This window comes from Anser anser (genome assembly GCF_964211835.1).
Source record: "Anser anser genome assembly, chromosome: 27".
Classification (NCBI taxonomy): Eukaryota; Metazoa; Chordata; class Aves; order Anseriformes; family Anatidae; genus Anser; species Anser anser.
In genome coordinates, this window is record NC_139748.1 from 7575391 (window position 1) to 7590797 (window position 15407).

Genomic DNA, 15407 nt, shown 5'->3' on the forward strand with positions numbered 1-15407 from the left:
CCAGGTCCTCCCCACTGTCCATCACCGAGAGTGAAGCCCATCCAGGGGAATTTCCCCTGGGCTGATTTTTCCATGGTTCAGGCAATTTCCTCCTTTTCTTACAGAAGGTTTAGATGCACAGAAAAAAAAAATACTCAGTCTACCAAAAATATATTCGCTTGTCTTTTTCTTCCCCACCCTCCACAGAACTGATATCAAAATAACTCCTCAATAATATACATATTTATTTCCTCTTAATTAGTGCTGATATTTACAAAATTTGTGATACTCTGTGAAGAATATATTATGTACACTCATGATAAATCAGACAGCAAATGCTCATTTGGAATACGTATATACACAGATCTGTATACCTATATACAATGGTCAGCCTTATTGATGCGGGTGTCTCAGACTGCAGACGCACCCAACCCCAAGGACACCCCCACGCTGTCAATAAGAGCGGTAATGTCTATACACACTGTGCAATTCAGATACAGCTGGTGTCTAAATTTTTGTCTAGCAAACACATGATTAAATGACTTGAAATTCCCACGAGTCCTCCTTTACCAGTTTATAGGCCTCTCTCCATTCCCGGTCCCATTTCTCCCGTAACCATGGCAACAAAAGGTTCGGCTCCAGCATCGTTAGGATGAGTCCTTCTTGGATTTCCTCTTCCTATCGATTCGCTCAAATTAGGCAGCACACACAGGCTTGATCCAACGCCTGTTTTTCCCTTGTGCTTCCAGCAATGATTAGTAGATGACATTGGAGGACAATAGCACGGTCTCAAGCAATGAAGGAGCAAGTACAAATGGATAATTGCAGTCTTGTAAACAACAGAAAAATTAAAGAAGAAGAAGAAAAAAAAGCCCAAGCCCCCCAAGCCCTGAGCAGCCAGGCAGGGCATTAAACACACACATGGACCTTGCAACAGAGCCATGGTCATACAACGTCCAGGAGCTCTGGGAAGCAAACCCATCCCATCCAGAAGAGGAACTGGGCTGAAGGCTTTCCCGTTCTCCATGCACGGTTGGGTCAGGGGGAGCTCATCCCTGGGTGTAAATCTGTGCTGTGCTCTCAGGGCTGATTTACATGGCTGGAGACTGGCCCCTTGCCCTCACCATGGGATGCAGCAGGATGGGAGGCACCCAAAAAAAGAGCTTGGAGGGTAACATTTGGGCAGCCAAAGCAGTAATTTCACAGGGAGACCAAGGCAATGGAGGATGAGGAAGGGCATGAAGACCCTTGATCTCCTCGGGGCTCCTGGAGCAGGGCAGCAGCCAGTCCCCAGTGGGAGGAACCACGGGGGGATGTGCTGGCTGCTGCCAGGGGTGCAGGGAGAGAGCCACAGAATTTGGGGGGGGGGGGGCGGAACAAATGCTTTGGAGCTGGCTCCTCCTCTCTTCACCTCTCAGCCTCTCAGCCCCTTCCACCCCAGCAGCATGCTGACCAGCTCCCACCAACTGAAGAAACCACTGGGACCCCCCCATGAACACAGACCCCAAGGTAAGCACACCCCAGCTCCAAAGTGGAGAGGTGCTTCCATTAACAAAACAAAACAAAACAAAAAAAAAAAACACCCTCGCAAACAAATCCCTTCAACTTCTTCTTGGCTTTCCCTGCACAATCACAAAAATATCAAGAATGGGCCCAAGCTGGGGATTCAGGATCCAGACCAAAAATGCTGCAAAGCTGCTGGGATGCAGGGGTGCATGGAACTGGGTGCCACTGGTCCCCACCACCAAGGCCAAATCCAGACCTCCTTCACTTGGGCCCATCCCTAGGGGTGTTGCAAACTCCAGAAAGGCTGCAAGACTTTGGCAGCAATTTCAACGTTGACCCAAGAATTATCTTATAACAAAGCAAGGCCCTTCCTGAAATACCTCCTCCTCCTCTGTCTTTTTCTCTCCTTCTGTGTATTTATGCACAAATATGCCCATATTTATACTCCCACATGCCACACTCACATAACACTAATGTAGAGATCCTTTTCTTGGTATAGCTCTGTATTCAAATTTGTAAGACTTCAACACAACACAGAGCTACAGAGATTATTTTTCCTGATAAAACACATCACCCCATATAGATAATTTTTTTCCATCAGCCCTAAATCACTTGGCAGTGTGCAGCCAGTACGTGAGCTTCCCCTCACTGCCCTTAACAGCAATTTCAGAAGATTTTAAAGGTCTGATGGGTTGTTCACAGGCTTGGGCAAGTGCTGGCTTTTAGAAAACAACTGTAATCACCACTTTCCATCTCCAAAGCTACAGCACAAAGAATAAAACTTAAGACATGGCTACTGCCTCCTCTGGGTGCCTATGCAGGGGCACTTCCATAGAGCAGCAGGTTTCAGTTTTCCATCGCAACTGTGGCCAATACCTCCATGGGAGGAGGGAGGGGAGACTCAGCCCCTGCGTTTTGGCATCCTCAGTCTGAGGCACTTCCCATCCCAGTTTTGTACCCATTCAAAGCAAAGGGAAGTTTGGGATGCTCAGCTTTCTCTGCGGATGCAGGCCCAGAGTTGCTCAAACCAAATTCCTCAAGAAAAAATGAAAGAAAAAAAACCAGTCTCCTCCTGAAAACTGGTTCAAGATCACATCAGTGAGTCAGAAGCAAAGCTAGAAATAGCACTAGAGCTCCGACCTGCAGGCACAAATCCCATTAAAAGCTATAGGGGAACCATTTCTCCGTGCGGGGGAGAAATCTGGACCCTTCTGTTTCGTGCAGCCTGATGGATGGCTTCTTACCACAGCCCCCACAGACCCTTTTTGCCCTGAAAACCCATCTGAGCACACATCCAAGCACACCCCCTACTTCCCACACACAGCGCCAGGGCCAGTGCTGAGGTGCTCTCCCTCCAGGGCTGGTTTCCCCATGTGCATCTGCCTGGGTGACTGCAAGAGGTGCAGGATCCATCCAGATCCAGAGAGGCCAGGAGGTGAGTGGTCTGAAACTCGCAGGAGTTAAGAAACCAGGCCCTTCGCAAAGTCTTGTTGAGTGCCAGCGTCCTCTCCAAATGCCCGTAGCAGCCTGTTTTTAGCACTGCTGCTTTCCCGCACAGCAGGGTTGGGACCGCCCCAGTTCTGGGACACCCACGGGTGGGCAGCCAGCATCCCAGTGCATTGGGTGCAAGGTCGCATCCCCAAAGACCTGCAGTGAGCTGGATTGACAGAGGCTGGCTGGTTGCTGGGAAATCACACCCATGCCATCCCATGCAACAACAAGCTTCAGAAACAGATTTATTGCTTTCAGTTGTGTTGCTTCTTTTGTGTGTGTTGCAGGTGTGTTTATGGGCTTCAGGGACACCCATTTCAGAGTTGCGGCAGCAGAGAGGAGGGGAGGACTCTAAACACAATGAGATATAATTCAGTACAGGCTGCATGCCCAACCCTGTGCAGTGCTGAGCACCCGGAGCCCAGTGCAGTGCATTGGTGCTGCTCTGCACCAAGCAGGATCCAGGACTCTGGCATGCTCACCGTGAACACTGGGTGGTAATTAGAGCCAGGCCTGAATCAATCAATCACTTAAGTAAAAATGAGCGATCCCACCTGGTTGAGTGGGGCCATGTCAGCACAAGAGATGGATCAGACCCTAAGCAGCATTTTGAACCATTGCTGTAGAATACATTAGCACCGTTTGTTGTATTGTTATGAATATTGTTTTCCTCTTGGAAGTCAGGAAGGGTCCAGCTGACCTCACTGGCATGCTCTTCAATGGGCTTCCTTCCCCGCACTTGTGCTTGGCAGCAGTGGTGAAATGCTGACTGTGCCCAAATTCTGGCTGTGTTCACCCTGACTCAACAGGCTGCTAAATGCCAGCCTTCACCCAGGGACTTGCTTGGCAGGGACCTTGGCAGGGGTTTGCATCCCTCTCCCCTGCCCTGGCCCATTCTGGGTTTTGTCAGCAGTGGGGGGACAGACAAGGAAATCCAGGTGGGATGGAGAAAGCAGATAAGACCCCTGAACCAGCAGCTCCCAGCTATCCCCAAATAACATCAGAGATGAAGAAGAAACATGGGCAGCCCTGAGGTCTCTGCACCTCGACACAGTCCTAAAAAAAAAAAAAAAAAACACCCTGGGAGAAGGCAAAACAAAAGCAAAGTCTTGGAAGTGCGAGCTTGGATCCAGCCCAGCCTCCACCACGCAGGAAAATAAACCACCAGCGCTAGGGCTCTACATGGTTGTAAAAGGGTTTGCCAGCCCAAAACGTGCCCCAGGACAGGTCACGTCTGGTGGCCCCTGAGCCAGGAAGCCCTGATGCTCTGAGAGCTCACGTTTGCTGAGGAGTTGGCCCTATAGTCGCTCTCTAAATATCTATACACACACACACACAATAGTTGTATAGGAAAGGGCTGAAATTGCTGAACAAGCAAGTCTGAAGAGCCAGTACCTGCTATTCCACCTGCTCCCTGTGCCTTCTCTGATCAGCTGTGGTTTCTGCTCATGACACCACGATTAATGAGTAGTTACTCACCCCATAATGAGTGCAGGTGTTTAACTTTCAGCTCACCTTCCCTCGCTTGCAGTACTCGGCTCTTGTGGCTGGATGCTTGGACACTCAGTCTTTGCCTTGTTATCTATCAAACTGTTGTCAGCACATGCCTTCCTCATCCAGTTTGAAACATATTAGAGATTTTTTTAGCTTCCATAAATTTCCTTTGAGCCACCGGAGTATCTATAAACACTATAAACATGAATACTGTATAGTCTACTAAGAAAATATATATTTGTGTGTGTATTAAATATTCAGATTCATGCAACAAATACCCATGCAGCCGTACTGTATTACTGGTTAAATTTCACTGCAGTATAAATATATTATAGGCCACAGCATAGTTGCTCCAGTTTTATATATAGATATATAAAAAAAGATGCTTTTTCCAACTAATTTTCAATGTGTCAGTGGAGGTGTCTTTGGTGATCCTGGAAACAGTGGTGATGGAAGTGTCATCTAAATAAATCAATAAAATCCAAGCGCTCGATTTATTTACTCATCCCTCCTGACGCCTAGCATAGAAAACTTAAGACTTAAGAAATAATGTGCCGTCAGACTAATTATCCCTCCCCTGGGCCTCACACTGGCATACTGCAGTGGCTGAAACTATTGCAGCATGCAGCATTTTCAGTTATGAAACACGAGCCTGGGTGATGCGTTTGCACTTGGCATTCCCAAGGCAGAAACCCAAGCCTTCAAATAAATGGGGTGGCCGGCGGCATGCCGCCCTCCCCAGCCCTGCCTGACCTTTCCCTGCTGCTGCCTGTGCCTGGAGCTGGCAGTGACCCAGCACTGGGGACAGAGCTGTGCCCAGCCGTGCTCCCAGCCAGCCGGGGAGCATTCCCTGCATCTCTGCTATTGCACAAACAGGAGCGGTGCTTGGCTCGACTAACCGCTCCACACCTTTGGAAACCCACAAGCTGGGATGGGAGAAGGGAAACGAAATGGTTTGGTTTGGTTTTTCTGTTTGTTTGCTTTCACAAACACTTATTCGGTGTGGAAATCAAAGGTTAAAAGTCACTTACATAGCTATTGCTTCCCATGCAGAACCAAATATACACCGTAGAAAATACTGTATTAACTACAATGCAGAGCAGCACTCAATATCTGCAATTGTTCCACTTTAGCTTTAAATACATTACTAGGTTTTAGCAACTAGACATCAGTTAGCATTTTGGTGATATTCACATAATTTGTGTTAGCTAGGGTGCAATTGGCTGTCTTCAAGTTCTCCTCCCTAAAATCCTCATTGCTATTGTTTACACCTTCCTGAATCTCCATATAATCAGACTTACTAATGGTAGAGGCACTTCTGCTTTTCTTTAGGTCAGGGGAAGAGGGGATCTTTGGGCAGCTGGTTACTTGCAAATATTGAGCCTGCTCCTCTCCCTCCGTCTCCCGGTGGTAGAAGTAATTGAAGTTAGACACTATGACGGGCACTGGTAAGGCAATCGTTAATACGCCAGCGATGGCACACAAGGACCCCACGATTTTCCCCCCGATGGTTGTGGGGACCATGTCTCCGTAGCCAACAGTCGTCATGGAAACCACAGCCCACCAGAAGGCGTCGGGGATGCTTGGGAACTGGGACTCGCTCTCGTCGGCCTCTGCAAAGTAGACGGCACTGGAGAAGAGGATGACACCGATGAAGAGGAAAAATATCAAGAGGCCCAGCTCCCGCATGCTGGCCTTGAGAGTCTGCCCCAGGATCTGCAGCCCCTTGGAGTGCCGGGACAGCTTGAAGATCCTGAAGACCCGCACCAAGCGGATGACTCGGAGGATGGCCAAGGACATGGCTTGCTGGCCTTGCTGACCATCCTCTGGCTTCTCGGCCAGCTCCGTCCCTAAGGTGATGAAATAGGGAATGATGGCTACAATGTCTATAATGTTCATGATGTTGGTAAAAAATCCAGCCTTGCTGGGGCAGGCAAAAAACCTCACCAAGAACTCAAAGGAGAACCAGATGATGCAAAGTGTCTCTACGATGAAGAAGGGGTCTGTGAAAGAGGTCGACTGCTGGTACCCCATGCTGCTGTTGGAGTAAGGGGGATGGCTCAGCCCGCTGCCATGCATGTCTTCATTCTCATCACGAAAAATGGGCAATGTTTCCAGGCAAAAGCTCACAATGGAGATTAAAATCACCATGACGGAGACAATAGCTATAATCCTGGCAGGGCCTGAGCTCTCGGGGTACTCGAAGAGCAACCATACTTGTCTCTGAAACTCATTCTCCGGCAGTGGTCTTTCCTCTTCTTTGATGTAGCCTTCATCCTCCCGAAACATTTCCATTGCTTCTTCCCCCAGTTCATAGAAACGAATCTCCTCCGAGAAGATGTCCAAGGGCACATTAACTGGCCTCCGCAACCTCCCACCAGACTGATAATAGTACAAAATCGCGTCAAAGCTGGGTCTGTTCCGGTCAAAGAAATACTCATTCCTGAGAGGGTCAAAATATCTCATTCTCTTTTTAGGATCCCCTAGCAAGGTCTCTGGAAACTGGGCTAGTGTCTTGAGCTGAGTCTCAAAGCGCAGCCCTGAGATGTTAATGACCACCCTCTCGCAGCATTCATGGTCGGTCTCAGGGTTGTATGTGTCCTGCGGGTGACCGGGAAGAGCTGCAGCCTCGTCTGCAGGATCTCCGGTAGCAACTGTCATACTGGGGTTTAAAAGAAATCCTTATGCTAAACTCTTCCGAGTGCCCGGTGGTGGGATCGGACTCAGGGCACGGCTACTATCCTGCAGAAGGACAGGTACGTAGGTTTGGAAGTGTCTCATGAAAAACGAAGGGATGTTAAAATAAAAGAAAATAAAAAAGGAAAGAAAATTGCCCCTGCTGAGAAAGAGAGAGATGAAATAAAGTTGGGGGGAGGAGAGCAGCTCCCTGCACTAGCATGTCTACCACCTTCCTCGAGGGGTTAATTTGCCTTCTCTGGGACAGAGTTCAGAACTCCCATCTAAACCAATTAGGTGGAAGAGAGAAAACACCTGAGGAACCTTCATCTATTCACAAACAGTGTGAAAAACTGGCATTGGCAAAACAGAACATTTTTGACTAAAAAGAAAAAATTAATTAAAAAAAAAAAAAGAGGGAAGGGAAGGAAAGGAAGAAAAACCCATCCAGCCCTACACTGTCAAGGGGACCCGCAGGGCGCCCGGCAGAGGCAGCACGGGCTCAGCTCATTTCCAGGCATGCAGCTAAGGGTTAACATTCAACCATGCGATAGCAGACAATCCAGCACTACCCTCCAGGAAAGCCCTAACCGCTCTGATTTAAGTTCAGCACCTTCCCCATCCTCCTGCCCTCGCCATAAAGCCACGGGATGCCACGCTGCCCGCCCTGCTCACCGCCGACCTGGGCTTTGCGGCTGCCTGAATTTTGGTACAAGCTGCCCCGCGGACCGCTGCAGTCCCCCTCCTTGACCGCTGGCATCCCGGCTCCTGTCATTCTCTGCAAAGCACCATGGCACACAGAAAACAAGTCACATTACCTGGAGAAGCCAAATCTTAGTGTCTCTTAGTAAGAGCGATTATCTGACCCTGGGGAAATCCTAGAGAGAAATAGAGGCTTCCAAGATCCCCATAATTTCCTCTCTCTTCAAAGTTAAAAATAATGGTGAGTCATCGTAGAAAAGGAGAAGGGACATAAAAGGGGTGAGATTCCCAGATGGAAGTCAGGTCTTGTAATGGTTTGGACTGGAGAGAGAGAGAGAGAGAAAGAGAGACAGAGGGACAGAGTCTTCTCAGTAGCTGTTGCAGGTCTGCACTTCAGGGCAGATGAGCGTCTGTCTGATGCCTTCAGTACAGCGTTGAGAAGATGCTAAGCTCAGCAAAACCTGGTGTCCCCAGCGTCCTCAGGAGGTGTGGCATTGCCTGGAAAAAACAGCGAGAAGGTAGAAAGCTGCCGGGGGCTTGCAAGGATCATCTGCAAAGCCCTGGCTCCTCCAGGCAGCCCTTTTTCCTCCCTGCGAGCTGTTTTCCCGGCGCCTCACCAACCTGCACTGCAACGCGAGACGAGGGTGGGAGCGCGCTAGCGGCAAGGTGGAAAAACCCAGAGCCCCGTCCCCTCCGCTCCGGCTCTGGGCGGCGGGGCCGGGCCGCCCGCGGGAGCCGCTGCCAGCGCAGGGGAGGAGGCGGCGGCTGGGGGGGGAGCGGCGCAGCCCCCGGCCACGACGGGCGCTCTGCGGCGCCTCGCCGAGCACCCGGGAACTGGTGGTCCCTGCGCCACCGCGCCACCTCCCCGGGTAGTGCGGGGCGCTCTGGTGTCATCTGCGAGACCAAACCCTCTGCCGCTCCCTGTCTGGTCCCCCCCCCACGGCCATCTGTTCCCCCAGCGGCGGGTGAGGAGCCCCAAGCATCTCCGGCCACGGGACCCGCGCGACCTGCATCCGCCCGCTTCCCATCCTCCCGAAAGCCGGCCCCCGGCCGACCCACCCCCCGTGGGAGTTCGACTCCGGTGGGCAAAATTTCTCGTGGGGATGCTGAGGCTCCGATCCCCGGTCAGCGCCGGCTCATCGGCCTCCCCGCTCCTAAATCAGATCATCCTGCACTGCCCCACACCACGGGATGCTCAAGCCTTCGCGGTCCAACCAAACTCTCATTTTCCGGTTTTTTTTTTTTTTTTTCCTCTCCCAAAGAAAAAATCCTCTAACCTCCCTTCTTCAGCTCCAACTCGACTTGTCTACTTTGAGCCAGGATTACAGAACCGGGTAGGGGAGGCAGGTGGAAAATAACCCCGTGAACTGAGCCTCCTTGGCAAAGGTTTCATTCTCCTCTGGGCCATTTATGCCTGTTGGTTTCTCTCTTTATCACCCCAGGTGCAGATATTGCTGCAGATCCCTCTTTTCTTGGAAATTTCCCCTTCCTGTGGAACCCTCCTCTCCCTTCTCTTTATGCACTAGAAAAAATAGTACAATCCTGACAAGGCTTGCAGCATTCAATGGCTTCGCTTAACCCTTTTCTGCCAGGCCCAGAGGAGAGGAGGTTGCATTTGTCCCAGTTTTTCTCCTTTTCCTGCATTTTCTCCCCACCAGCTCACTCCGAAGTTCTGCTGGGTTTGACCTTCCCTGGCTCCTCTGAGCACCATGCCAAAACACTGCATACACCAGGTGTCTGCTGCTGCCAAAATATCAGGCAGTCACAAGCCCCCATCTCACCAAAAATCAACCAATCTTGATCATTTTTTTTAATACAGTTTTTCTCCTGCGCCTAAATTCTCTCCTCCCCTTTCTCCCAGCCCAAAACAACCCAAGTTTCTTCAGCAGTACAGACATTTTCTCCTTTTTAAACATGTTGATTTTTATTTGGCGTGAGGTCTGGGCTCCTCTCTCTGAGCCCAAACCCAAGTGGTGGTGGTTGGTGCTTATCTGAGAGGGTTACTGCATCGTCTAGGTTGACATCACGGATTCCAGTGCTGTTTCTGCTACTTTCTCCCCACCGCATGCTGTCCTGACTCCCTTTGCTCAGAGGCAAACACCTCTGCCACCTCTCCAAGCATCTCTGAGTTTATTTCATGCAAATCTGGGGGCTGCAGGGGCAAGAAGGAGATGAAGAGGAAGATTTGCCAAAAGACCCCAATTTTTCACTGCATACACAAACCCAGGATCACTGCAGACATGAGCCACGGCTATCTTTCAGAGGGTTGGGATTTTGGATGTCAGAGATCCTCGAGGACAAGGTCATGTTTGCTTTCCCTTTAGCGACCGAAAACACGAAGCCTCCATTTTCACAGTTTGTGGCAAGCTGCTATTTAAGCAGGGACAACGGGAAGGAAGGGGAGGGGGAGGGAGGGGGAGAAAAAGGCAGCAACTTACAATTGGCTCTGCAGTCAGGCATGCAGCGAATGCACAAGCAGCCGCGCTCTGCTCCGCTCCGCTGACAGCACCCTCACCTGCGCCGCTGGCCCTGAAACTTGCCCCAGGCTCCCAGGAACAAACCTCCAAAGGCAGCAGAGCTTCTCAATGAATATTCATAAGATTAATATGAGCATCTCTCCCCCCCCTCCCTCCTCCCAAGCAAGAGACCTAGATTTCAACCACTGGGAAATAATCATATCCCTGGGTGCGCGATGCTGCTGCTCTGATGTGCGGCTCCAATCCATGCCGTGCTCTCGGTTATAGCCTGGATCTGCTTGGGGAGATCTGGGACTGGAGAACCAGCAGCTCCATGCACCTTTAGGGAAGGTGATGGGGCAGGGTCAGACTCAGGGGGGCATGGTGCTGTTGGCTGGGGATGAAGATGGATTGCTGCCCCTGGGTGCAAGGCTCCCCAGCTGCTCCAGCCCAGCTGCTTGCACAGCATCTCATGGGGCACATACAGCCTCGGATGAGCCGTGCGCCCACACCCGGAAACCTCATTCCCTCTTCTCTTCTCCATCACCCTTAAAGCAGTAATTTTATATCACTTCACATTTGCAGACCTTCTCCCTGCACACAGAGGCATCTTCCATTCCTAAAGGAGGGAGATGGGGAAGAACATACGAGCTTGCCATAAAAGACTTACGGCTCCGTCACTGCATTAGGGCATGAGGGAGATGCACGGGAGATGCTTGGACCACTCCACCATTACCATCCAAGGAGAGCACTAGGGCTGCAACAAGTACCGCAAAATGCCTGGCATCCAGCAAACACAAGCACTGGAGGAGTTGATGGAAACAATTCCGTTCCCATATGCAGCAGTCAGATTTGCAATCGCCTGCCAGTGCTGGAGGTGATCACCCCGGGACACCAATCCGAGGTGTGCTTGGATCACCCTGAAAGTCCAAGAAAATCAATGCTAAGAATGATGCCCAGTCAGAGGAATGTGGGGACTTAGAGGGCCTAACCATATGATTTTAGCTCTCCTGGGCACCAGGAGCAGCAGGTGGCACAGGGCCAGATACCGGCTGCATCACTGGGGTGCAAGGGGGATGCTATCATCCGCTGCTCCTCCCAAGGCCCCTCCTGACCTCTTCTCGCCTTTCAGAAACGAAGATATACTTCCCTATTCCCAGCCAGATCCCAGAGTTGGAAATGAATTTCTAATTCCATGGCAAAATAGGGAATTCTTCTCTCCCTGCCATGAACAGTCCTTGTACATAAGGGTTTTTTTGTGTGCATCCTGCTGGGTATGAGACTACTCTGGAAGAAGGTTTTTAAAATTTTGTGTGCATTGTTTCAGTCTTTTCTGAAGGTAGAACTGCCATAGCAGGGTAGGCTGGATCCAGAAAATGATTTGCCCAAGGCTAATACTTATGCAATATGCAGAAACTGAGGCTGAACAATTCAAGTGAAGCTGATTTTATAACTTGTTATTCCTTCTTCTGCCTTGCAAAGGTTTTGCAAAACCAGTGGGATTTTTCATATAAGCAGAACTGTCTCCTTACCAAGAGACTGAATCCTGTCTCTAGCAAATCAGGGAAATTTCTCTGAATTGAGTGATGCTCTCTGATTTACTATCCTAATTGTGGAGCTATTATTATAATGTGTATGTCTGCACCCGCCTCTCTCCACTACGCTGTCAATTTGAGAAGTAACCCAGCATTTCAGAGAATTCAGCAAGCTGATACACTGCACCCACTTGTCTGTTTTACACGCATTTCAATATTTCAATGGCTGATACCTTTGCATTAATATTGTAACAAAAAAAAAAGTCTCTTCTGGATTATTTCTTTTATCCAAATGTATTTATACCCTTCCTAACTCAAAAACTTACCTCTAAAAAAAAAGAAAAGTTTACTTCTTTTAGCTGTGTGTAAGAGGGCTGGGCGTCAGAGTACTGGGGACAATTTCTGTCTGCACCATTCCAGCTGGAGCTTTCCTGTGTGACTTGGGCTGGTCACCTGGTGTGAGGACGTCCCAGGAGATCGGTGCCCAGGTCCCGTCAAGAAGCAGAGGAACGCTGCCTGATTTGTAGCCTTGAGTCCCAGGGGAGCCCCTGCCATTATGCTAAGGGCTCTTCAGACATTATATCTATGGAAAAGTGCAGTTTGAAGGCAGCCCACACCACATAAACAACAAAAAATTCCTCCCCCGCGAGGCTCCCCTCCAAAAACAGACAAAACCTGAAAATTTCCAAACATTTACTCCTATACTCCTAACTCCTTTCTCCCTTTTTCCCTTACTGCACCATGCAGCAGGTTTGGGGATGCTTGGTGAGGCTTTAAGGCAACGGCTGCATCAGTGAACGTGAAACCCACAGGGTGGGATGTCGCCAGGTCTGACCTCACCTAGGGCAGTGAAATTCGAGCCCCGGCACTACACTGTGTGACTGGCATTTCCCCACGCTGCCCTAAGCCAAACTACTCCCTCAACCCCTCCTGGGGGGCGGTGAGAGAAGCTCACAGACCCTGTCCCACCACCTCCACATGTCCCTGGACAATGGCATATCCCTGTGGTGTCCTTCCTGGGGACCTCCAGACACCCGCAAGGTCAGAGGGTCTTTGAGGGACCTCAGCAGCCATGCTGAGCCGGACCATGGCTTGTCCACGAGCATCACTGGGCTCCTGCAGTCCTGAGCAGAGCAGGTTGGGCAGGGCATTGAGCAGGTCTGAGCCTCCATGGGGAAGTGTCCCATGTCATTTTAGGAGCTGTGAAAACTGTAAGTGGCTTGCCCGGGCTGAGTCACCCTCCAGAGAAAGCATCCCACCTCCTGCCTGCTGAGGCCGTCAGGGCAGGGTGCATGCTCTCATACAGAGCCCCCGGCATTGAGAACCCGCGCATCAATGCGTTGGGGCAAACGGAGACACAGAGAGATGTCAGCAGCCCCCGTGCTGTGGCCTGGTGTCAGAAAATGGAGGCAGCCAGGGAGCAACGTGTCACAGACGGGTGGAGCACACTTTGCTTTTCTGTAGCTGCTGCTGGTGGTGAATCCTGAAATATTATGAGAGAGGTCGGAGCAACTCCTCTCGTCTGGGGATATGGGGGGAAGTCAGGAATGGCCTGAGGTAACACAGGAAAGGAGGAACAGACCAAAAAGAGAGGTTGGGCTCTGCAGGACCTTGGAAGATCTCCTTGTCCATGGGAAGACTGGGTCCCTGGGAAGGTGTCCCTACCCTGTGAAGGTCTCCTGGTCTTTGGCAAAGTGCACCATGGCCCAAGGGAAGACAGCCAGTATTGCCTCTCTGCAAGTTAACATTAAATACATTCTCCCTCTGAATTTCTCCAAGGCGTTTTCCATAATAAAATACATGATTATTTTAAAAAAGTAACTCCTTTGGATTCTACTCTGAATGTTTTTTTGATTGAAACTGTTGAGCTGCAGCATTTTTGCCTCCAAAGATGCCCCATCAGCATGGATATTATGCCTGGAGAGGAGCCGGCAGTGGTTGCAATGCCCAGGCACTGTTCATTGAAAAAAAACAAACACATTTTGCCTGACCAAAAAACAGTAAAGAACTTCAGTTCTTGAGGGCTTTGGAGCTCACTGGGGTTGTGAATATTTCATGCCATGCTGCCACTCACTGCAGGAGAGCTAATGGACCCATGGCCTTTCAGTGAGGCTTGGTGGGCAGGGCTGGCATGGGGCGAGCGGCTGCTCCAGCCACTCCAGTTAAAAGGCTCTCACAGATGCTTTATTTTACTTGCACAAACAAAAAGGACAGAGCAAGCCAAATTAGTGAACAGAAAGGAAATCAATAACCTCCTTCGAACCAGGCATCAGTGCTTTCATCTCTGGAAAGGAATCCCTCCTGCTTGCAAGCCCGCTTCTCACTCGCTATGCTCGCCTGTGTATGAAACCCCTCATCCCTCCCTGGGGCTGGGACTTTATTAGAGGCATCTGCTGAGCCTCTGTGTTCCCCTGAGCTGTCTGGGGGCAACTGAGGGGACTCAGCTGCATCTTTGCATCCTCTGACTCCGCCCAAACACAGTGAGAAGTAGAGCTGCTACAGGCCTATAGGTCTCCATAGGTGCCTTTACCTGTGATGCTGATGGAAAGCCAGCTTTGACAAACACTAGAGCTCCCTGTGTGACTCCATAGAATATGGAGGAGAGGTGATGAGTTTTCCTACTCTTTTCATTTTCTCTCCAATGATTAATTTTCCTTAGGCCTGAACCAGGTCATTCCCATCTGCCCAAAGGTGTATCTTTCCTCCTCCAGCTTTGGGAAAGGAGATTCTCACAAAAAAAAAAAAAAAAAAAAAAAAAAAGGGGGGGGGCAGAGAAATAGGGCCAAATGTTGAAAACTTCTGAGCTTAGAGAGTAAGACTAAGGGAAGATGAAAGAAACCTCCAGTGGAGATGGCAAACACCTGCAGACAGATTACCTTTGTCTTGGGGCAAGTGGGTAGGTGACCTTGGGGTCTCTTTTACACTGAATAATGGGGCATGTCCTTTTAGCCACCAGTCCTGGGATTGGTTTCCCATGCAGATGATGGAGACCATCATCTGCATGTCACCAGATGGGTGACAGAATCTCCCATCAGAGGACAGATAGGAGAAGATGTTCCTTTTAGACTTAATGGGTCTCACTCTAAGCATCTGCTGGTGCTGGTGGGGACCAAGAGGTGCTGAAGGTCAGATCCAAGCCCTGTGGAGAGGGGTGATGCATTACTGTCACCCCCAAAGTTCATCCATGCCTGTACTCACCCCACTGGCACAAATCCTGCCCTGCTGGGTCCCACTGCGGTCTCTGCTATCCCCGTTCTTCTGTTTTCTGCCCAGTGAGGAGCTGCCGTAGCACTGCGTCCACATACAAGTGCTGCGTAAAGTCTGTGTGCCTCCCAGTGTGTGTGTCAATCCATGCTCCGCTGTGGGTGCTGAGAGGTGCCACTGGCATGGCCACAAGCGATCCTCCCCAGGAAGCAGTGGGATTGCAAAACAGGCAGCAGGAAAAGTGCTCTGTGAGGATCATTTGCATCCTCTCGTCCTCCCACAGGAGGAGGATGCTGCAGGGAAGAGGTGTGGGCTGGGGATGCTCGGGCTGGGGAGCGCCTTCCGCAGGGCCTCGGGCCGTGGG

General features: G+C 50.4%; 1 protein-coding gene across 6 annotated transcripts; it reads right to left on the bottom strand.

The window, feature by feature from the left end:
- Positions 1 to 206: 206 nt before the first annotated feature.
- LOC310886955 (potassium voltage-gated channel subfamily A member 2) lies at positions 207 to 10508 on the bottom strand. Of its 6 annotated transcripts, none has more exons than XM_083812247.1 (3): positions 10287 to 10508; positions 9126 to 10000; positions 207 to 8346 (listed from the first exon to the last, which is right to left on the bottom strand). In XM_083812247.1, exon 3 carries the CDS (start codon positions 7129 to 7131, stop codon positions 5632 to 5634), a length of 1500 nt encoding a protein of 499 aa, XP_083668373.1. In that variant the 5' UTR covers positions 7132 to 8346; positions 9126 to 10000; positions 10287 to 10508; the 3' UTR covers positions 207 to 5631. The 6 variants fall into 6 exon arrangements, with proteins under 6 accessions (XP_083668373.1, XP_083668377.1, XP_083668376.1 ...); XM_083812251.1 differs by lacking the exons at positions 9126 to 10000; positions 10287 to 10508 and adding an exon at positions 8470 to 9103 and having other exon boundaries at positions 207 to 7212; positions 7965 to 8346; XM_083812250.1 differs by lacking the exons at positions 9126 to 10000; positions 10287 to 10508 and adding an exon at positions 8470 to 9103 and having other exon boundaries at positions 207 to 7309; positions 7965 to 8346.
- Between the last annotated feature and the right edge of the window lie 4899 nt (positions 10509 to 15407).